We start from the raw sequence: 8,635 nt of genomic DNA, 5'->3' as shown, positions 1-8,635 counted from the left end.
CCTTTTCTTTGTTGAAGAGGGTCTGTGCAGTCCTTCTGCCTAGTCCGCCATCTTGCCAGAACTCCTGGTGTTTTTTCTTGAGGCAAATTTTTGATAGTGTTTTCTGTGGGGGGGTTTCTTACTGATTTGTGTGAGTTCTCTATGTATTCTGGATTCTAATACTTTGTCAATTATGTGTTTTGAAAATATCACTTCCCAGATTTAGGCTTCCCTTTTCACCTTTTTAATGATGCCTTTCACGAACAAAAGTTTTTATGTAGTCTAATTCACTTACTTTTTCCTTCCTGGTTTGTGCTTTTTGGTGTCTTATTTAACAAATTCTCCTCTATTGTCTTCATGTTTTGTCTTTCATATAAATCCATCTGGAAATAGGGTGAGGTTGGAATCTGATTTTTTTGTTCTGTATAGATACGCAGTTGCTCCCACACATTTATTAAAAAGCATAATTCTTTTTACTACCGACTGGCAGTGTGAGCTGTGTCTTAATGAGTTTCCCTAAATGTGTGGACCTATTTCTGATTTCTCTATTCTGTTCCTTAATTCTGTTTGATTATTCCCTGTGCTAGTCTCATATGTCTAAATTACCATAAGTTTTATACTAAGTCTTGATAAAGTATAGTAGGACATGTCTTCAGTCTTACTCTTTGTCAGAAATGTCTTGCTTATTCGTGGCACTTTTCATTTCCATGTAAGTTTTAGAATCAGTTTAAGCTTCATTTTCAAAAAAGCCCGAAATTTTGATAGCAATTACATTGAATCTATAAATCAATTGGAGAAGAACTGACATTTTTACAATAATAATGGGTCTTCTCCTGAGTCTTTCATGAACATGAAATATATCTCCATTTAGTTATTTAAGAAAGTTTCATGGTTTTCTAGACAGAGATCTTACTTTTCTTTTGTTATACTTAAATTATTTTTAAAAATCATGTTTTCCTTAGTGATGATATTTTAAAATACAGTTGGTTTTTACATATTGACTTTAGCAACATTGCTAAGTTCTCTTAGTAGCACTTTGTATGTAGATTCATTGGGGTTTCTTTACAATCATGTCTTCTGTGAACACTGTTGGAGGTTTTTTTTTTTTTTTTTTAGACCAAGTTTTTTTTTTTTAGCAACATTGCTAAGTTCTCTTAGTAGCACTTTGTATGTAGATTCATTGGGGTTTCTTTACAATCATGTCTTCTGTGAACACTGTTGGAGGTTTTTTTTTTTTTTTTTTTAGTCCAAGTTCTTTCTTTTTCTTGTCAAGGCCTTCTGAACAATATTGAATAAAAGTTACAATGTAGTCATCTTTGGCTTTTTTGTTAAGGAAATACTGTCAGTGGTTCTTCATTAAATACTTGCTTTGGATTCTTTTTTTTTTTAACGTATATACTTAACATTAACTTCCAATTAGAAAGTATAAATGTCTTATAATAGTATTTATAATTATGAAATCTAAAAGAAAAGACTGCTTATTTGGTTTACTAGATTTTTGTTCAAGTTGTCTCTTCCTTCCACAGCCTATCTTCCTTACCCTGAGCCCTGCCATGAACTCCAAAATACATGTCAGTGGGAAAATATTTGAACGCTGAGATGTTAAGATCCCTTGCTTTTCCAAATTTCACTCTATGCCACTTCCCCTTTATAAGAGAACTACGTTAGTACTTGTTTTTGCTAATCGAAAGAAATCCAAAGTGGATTTTTGCTTTTATGAAAGAAGAGGAAAAGCAAAGCGAGTATTCAGCATTTGTTTTGCAGCAAGCTGTTGGAGATGCAGCGTGTACCTCTAGTAGCGAGAGTGGAAAGTAGTATTGCCAAGCTCCTTCTCCAGAACTATACTCAGCTTCTCAGTATCAAGCCATCATAGCTTTGAACTGTGTCTGTGAACACTGGATGTTAGTGTTATTGTAGGTTGTGTGTTACTTCATAAGATTTTGGAAGTGTGTGAAAATTTTTCCCATGTAAATCAGTGGTAGTTGCTTCTTCACCTTGACACCATTTTGGCTTTCCAAAGTTTCATAGGAACACTGTACTTCCGGATAGCATGAGAAACCTTTATAATTCTTTTCTCCTACAGCTATTAGCAATAGCTAATTGTAACTAATAAAGTCCTGAAGAAGAATTTTTTTTTTTTTTTATTGTTTAACCCTCTCTATATATAAAAAAGAAGGTTTTAGTTCTTTTTATATTTATAGGAAAGACAGAAATCATTTCAGGTGCAAGTACATAAAGCAATACTATTCATTTTAATAAAAATATTTGAAAAATTTATAAAATTCAATTCTGCATCTATAAAATGGTTGAATGATATAAAGAATATATATATAGACCCAACTTATATATTTTAAAGGCATTGCAAGAAAGAAAACGGAGAATTTTGGATGAAGCTGTGGAATTAAGTCAAGATCATTTTAAAAAATATTTAGCAAAACTTAAGTCAATCAATCCACCTTGTGTGCCTTTTTTTGGTAAGTTACTAAATATGGATATTATATTTTTGGGGAGAGTATGTTGTAGTCAAAAGAGGGAAATCTTTAAAGGCAGGTTATTCTGATTTCATACCTGAGTTCATCTGTGCTGCACTGATAAATAAAATTTTAAATCTCTATTTCTTTGTCTTTAAAATGAATATTTTGATAATTACCTCATAGGATTGTTGCAAAGGTTAAAATATTTAAATACTACCTAGTGCAAAGTCTGACATATAGTAGGCACTCATGAAGTGTTATTATTTTTATTATGTCTCTGTATGTCACATATATAGTGTTTATTTTCTTTTTAATTAAAGGCATTTAAGTGATTTTTTAAAATCAGAATTAAGATATTATTATGTAATTTATTAAGCAGGACTTTACAATGTGAACCTTTCTTAAATACTGTGGAAATTGAATGGTTTAAATTATGCTTTCTCAACTTTGTTACTACTGACATTTTGAACAAATAATTCTTAGTTGTGGGGTCCTGTCCTAAGCAGCCTAGAATATGTTGACAGCATCCCTGGACTTCTACTCGATGTCAGTAGCACCTTATAGTTGTGATAAGCAAAAATGCCTCCAGACATTGCCATATATCCTCTGGGGGGCAAAATTTACCTTATTTGAGAACCATTGATTTAAATGAATCAGCAATTATGCATGAGAAAAGAACTAAAATCTTTCTAACTCTCCTAGAGTGAAGAATATTTTTCTGTCTACATTACGGACTTTGATTTAGACTTTGTGAATGAGCCTCCTTTTAATTTCAGACTATCAGTCTAAGAACTGTCAAATTAAGCTTTTCAAAACTCTGCTTTTTTTATTTTAAATCCTTTCCATATTGGAAATATTTATTAATATTTAATTAATGGAGAATTAATGATTAAGTATATTAGCAACTTATTAACATTTTAAAAGTAGAATTGATGGATTATAGGATATAGATATCTTCAACTGTTCTAGAAAAATTGTTTTCCCAAGGAGCTGATTAAATGACCTGTTTTTAAATACTTTTCTTACTAGGGATATATTTAACAAATATTTTGAAGACTGAAGAAGGGAATAATGACTTTTTAAAAAAGAAAGGGAAAGATTTAATCAATTTCAGTAAGAGAAGGAAAGTAGCTGAAATTACTGGAGAAATTCAGCAGTATCAGAATCAACCTTACTGTTTACGGATAGAACCAGAAATGAGGGTAAATATTTTCTTTGCTTACCTTTTATAGAGAATATGTTAAATATCATAACCACACATTATACTGTTACTTTTGCTATGAAAGTAATAAAGAGCTCATAGTTAATCAGTAGGTAACAGTGTTAAATATTAGATGTTCTGGACTAGCAGTCAGCAGTTATTAATATTATAGGCACTTTCTCTTGAAAAGGAGCTCTGGTGGCATAGTGGTTAAAGCATTCTGCTGTTAACCAAAAGGCTGACAGTTCAAACCCATCAGCTGTTTCTTAGGAGAAAGATGAGGCAGTTCACTTCTCTATTAGAGATTTGCAGCCTTGGAAACCCTACGGGGCAGTTCCATCTACTCTCTCTTACAGGGTCACTATTAGTCAGAATCAACTCAATGGCAGTAGGTTTGGTTCTGTTGAAAGTACTCCTTTTTTGAGCAACCGTTTCAGGTAACACTCCCAAAAAGTAAATGACAGAATGGAATGGAAAAAGTCTTTTGATGTCCATTCAGTTAAAAAAAAAAAAAAAAAATCCACTGCTATACTGCTATCATTGATTGATAGCTCTTTTAGTATTTTACACGTGCTAAAAGAACTAACAAATCTGTCCTGGAAGAAGTGCAGCTGGAATGTTCCTTGGAAGCAAGAATGATAAGACTTCACCTCACCTACTTTGGTCATGTTGTAAAAAGGAACCATTCCCTGGAGAAAGGATATCATGCTTGGTAAAGTGGAGGGTCAACGAAAGAGGGGAAGGCTCCCAATGAGATGGATTGACACAGTGGCTGCAACAATGGGCAAGTATAGCAAGGATCGTGGAGGTGGTGCAGGACCAGGCAGTGTTTTGTTCTGCTATGCATGGGGCTGCTATGAGTTGGAGATGACTCGACGGCACCTCACAACAACAACATACAATATTAAATGATACCTTCATAAGAGCACTGTTTTTAAATAAGGGAAAAGTGGAGAAGTTTATATACATAGGAAAAGATAGTTTTTCTAACATTTTGTCAGCTGACGTTCTACTCTGAGCAATAGTTCATAATGATTCTGTGGTAAGATTGTAGATTACTCTCTAAATCAGTAAATTATGGTATATTGTGTTTATATTAAATGTATTTTATTGTGTTATACTTATTTTAAATTCAGAACATATAAGAACTATCAATCAGAATCAGAAAATATGTTAAATTAAAAATTGGGCTAAATTTTCAGACATAAACTACAGATTGACCACCATTATCACCACCCTTGTACATTGTGAGGTGGTAACTATTCTGGCAAAAGCACCTTATGTTCAAAACACAGTACCCAAAAATCCAAAGAAAGAATGACCTAAAGGACACCATTTATGCAAATGTAGAGATATTTGCTCTAAAGAAAGTAGTGATAAACTCGTGGTCACCTATTTCATACCACTTCTTTACCAGTGGGCCAACCATCTGTGATGTTGAACCTGCACAATGCTATCATATTCTTTCTTTTTTAAAAAAAACTTTTTAAAAATTATTTTTGTTGTTGAGAATTACACAGTAAAGCATACACCAATTCAGCACTTTCTACATGTATAATTTAGTGACACTGATTACATTCTTCTAGTTGGGCGGCCATTTTCACCCTCCATTTCTGAGTTACTCCTCCCCCAATTAACATAAATTCATTGCTCTCCTAAGGTTTCTGTGTAATCTTTTGAGTTATGTTGTCACATTGATCCCATATAGATAGTTCTTAAAAGAGCAAAATGCTCAAAGTTGACATTTCTTAGTAGTTAAGCTAAACTATTGTTTGGTTTTAAGAAGACTTCAGGGTATATTTTTGGTTTAAGACTTAAAGATTATTTCATGATGATAGGTTTTCAGAAGTTCATCTAACCTTCACAGCCTGAGGAAGTCTGGAGGCCATGAGATTTTGAAATTCTGCTTTTTACTCCTTTTGATCAGGATTCTTCTATGGAATCTTTGATCAAAATGTTTAGTAATGGTAGTTGGCACCATCCAGTTTTCTGGTCTTATACATCGCAGGCAGTCGTTCATGGAGGCAGTTACCAAAAACATTCCGTATCTTCCTTCTATTCCTGATAGCCCTTCCTCTTCTGTTGCTCCAGGCTAATAGAGACCAGTTGTTGTGCCTTAGATGACTGCTTGCAAGCATTTAAGACTCTGGCCACTACACAGTCAACTAGGAGGTAGAACAAGAGGACTAAACATCTTATTAGACCAATTAACTGGGATGTCCCCTGAAACCATGGCCCTAAAACCTCCAAACCAAGAAACCAAATCCCATGAGATATTTGCTGTACAGAAGCAATCTCAGCAGCTACTCTTTTTTTTTTGGGGGGGGGGCATTTATATTATACAACAGTTCTCCTTTTTACAGGCTTACAGCTTAACAGCAATTACAATAATTGGCTATACAACCCTACCCATAATAAACGTGATCTTTCCATCACTGCTAACCCCTTCCCCTTTTCCTTCTATGTTAATATATTCTTGAAGCCCAAATTAGAGTTCACAACATATTTGCTTATAGAAATGTTAAATTGGAACGCTGATGGCAGCAGTAGTGAGAGTACTCAGCTGCTAACCAAAAGATCAGTGGCTTGAACCCATCACCCATTTTGTGAGAGAAAAGCCCTGAAGATCTGCTCATGTAAAGATTATAACCTAGAAAACCCATGGGGCAGTTTTACTTTGTCATATAATCAGAATTGACTCATTGGCACAAAACAACATACTCAAAATAGTACTTTTGAATTCATGTCTCAGAGGCATACCTGTTAATATGTTTTTGTGACATGGTCTAGGCTTCCTACCATCATTTAAAGCATTAGTTCTTTAGGAAATACCTTCTTTATGATTGTGTCTAAATAAAAGTTTAAAATGTAGACAAAATAGCTATTTACTTTTCAAATCATGGTAACCAAGCTAAGTAATACTGTTAATAGCTTTAAATTACTGTTAAAAAAATACCTAACCCACTGCCATCGAATAGATTCTGACTTATAGTGAGCCTATAGGACAGAGTAGAACTGTCCCCTTAGGGCTTCCAATGCTGTGAATCTTTGTGGAAGGAGACCTCATCTTTCTCCTGCACATGGCTGGTGGGTTCAAAACACTGACCTGTTGCTTAGCAGACAAATGCATTAGCCACAACCAGAAACCAAAAACCAAACTCAGGGCCGTCGAGTCAGATCCTACTCACAGTGACCCCTTGGGTTTCTGAGGCAGTATCACTACAGAAGTAGATTGCCCAATAACAGTAGGATCTTATAAATCTTTAGATTACTGTAGGATCATGTAATCTAATTTAGCTAACCAGAATATAAGAACAAATTGTTTTAATGTTGTTAGAGGAATAATATTTTTTTTTTCAATGTTTTATTGTGCTTTAGGTAAAAGTTTACATAGTAAATTAGATTTCCAATCAGTAATTCATACATAGATATAGTTCCATGGCATTGGTTGCAAAAATCTCTGCTATGTGTCAGCACTCACTCCTTTTCCTCCTTGGGTTCCCCATTTCCATTTGTCTTGTTTCCCTGTCCTTTCCTGCCTTCTCAACTTTTGATTTTGGGCAAATGTCTTTTTGGTCTCTTGTAGTTGATTATCCTAATGAGCACATTCTTCTCAGGTATTATTGTTTGTTTTATAGGCCCAACTATCATTTTCTTGAAGTTAACAGAATGCCTAAAATTTGAGATTTTTTGACTAGACTTTTGTAAAGCTCATTTGCCTACTGCTCAAATCTGTACCTCTATATATATATATATATATATATATTTGTTGTTGTTGTTATGATGTGCCGTGGAGTCAGCCCCAACTCGTAGCGACCCCTCCTTAGGTTTCTGAGGTGGTATCACTATGGAAGTAGATTTTTCAACCTTCCTTCCAAGGAGTAGCTGATGGGTTTGAACCAGCAGGTTCTGGTTAGCAGTCAAGTGCCTTAGGCACTATGCTACCAGCGCTCCTTAGAGAGCTCCTCTTTAGAATATATACATATTCTAAACCACTTAAAAATTAAATGAAGTTAAATTCGGTAATTCTCTTCTACGCAGTATTGCTGAGGAAATCAGACAAGTACGGAAACATTTCTGATCAACTATCTATCTGGGGATTGGTTAAATAAATTCTGAAACATCCAGTTGATATCTCTACTATAGCATTAATATTAGTGCTTTATAAAATAAGTAAACAATATGGGGGGAAAATCATTGAATCTAAAAATTAAAAATAATGAATATGTGATCCCAATTTTGCAAAAAAAAAAATAGGAAACATATATATAGATGCATGTATTCACATACACAGTAAAAACATTAGGATATTCTAACACTAAAATGTTGACAGTGAGATCTCTTGCTAGTGAGATTACTGTTTTGTTTTCACTTTACTAAATCATGTAAGAGGAGCTCTGGTGGCGTACTGCCTAAGGCATTTGACTGCTAACTAGAAGGCTGGTGAGATTCAAACCCACCAGCCACTCTTCAGAAGGAAGATTGGGCAATCTATTTCCGTAGTGATACCACCTCAGAAACCCAAGGAGGGGTCACTGTGAGTCAGATCCTACTCGATAGCAGTGAGCTTTTTTTTTTTTTTTAATCATGTAAATATTCTGTTAAATACTTCAATTTAAGCTTAGCAAATATTTTTTAAAACATTACTGTTGTTGCGAATATACACAGCAAAACATAGCCAATTCAACAGTTTCTACATGTACAGTTTAATGACATAGATTACATTCTTCAAGTTAGGTAACCATTCTCACATTCCTTTTCTAAGTTATCCCTCCGTTATTAAAATAAACTCACTGCCCTACAGTGCCCCCTATCTAATCTTTCGAGTTGCTGTTGTCACTTTGATCCCACGTAAATACTTCATAAAAGAACATAATGTTCAAGGCAGGAGCTTTGGTGGCATAGTGCCTAAGGCATTTGACTGCTAACCAGAAGGCTGGCAGTTGAAACCCACCAGACACTCCTCAGAAGGAAGATTGGG

At 34.4% G+C, this 8,635-nt stretch overlaps 1 protein-coding gene across 1 annotated transcript in view; it reads left to right on the top strand.

Annotated features, from left to right (window-relative positions):
* The window catches only part of SOS2 (SOS Ras/Rho guanine nucleotide exchange factor 2), a 158,288-nt gene that overhangs the window by 136,105 nt on the left and 13,548 nt on the right, over positions 1-8,635 (top strand). Inside the window, exons 17-18 of the mRNA XM_007943684.2 lie at positions 2,336-2,453; positions 3,483-3,655. Of these exons, the coding sequence (XP_007941875.1) occupies positions 2,336-2,453; positions 3,483-3,655 (291 nt within the window). The remainder of the gene's footprint in view (positions 1-2,335; positions 2,454-3,482; positions 3,656-8,635) is intronic.

The sequence above is a fragment of the Orycteropus afer genome, unplaced genomic scaffold (assembly GCF_000298275.1).
Source record: "Orycteropus afer afer isolate SDZICR_OR568_19922 unplaced genomic scaffold, OryAfe1.0 scaffold00111, whole genome shotgun sequence".
NCBI classification, from domain to species: domain Eukaryota; kingdom Metazoa; phylum Chordata; class Mammalia; order Tubulidentata; family Orycteropodidae; genus Orycteropus; species Orycteropus afer.
Note: the sequence above shows the minus strand (reverse complement) of the source record. Positions and strands in the feature narration are given on the sequence as shown.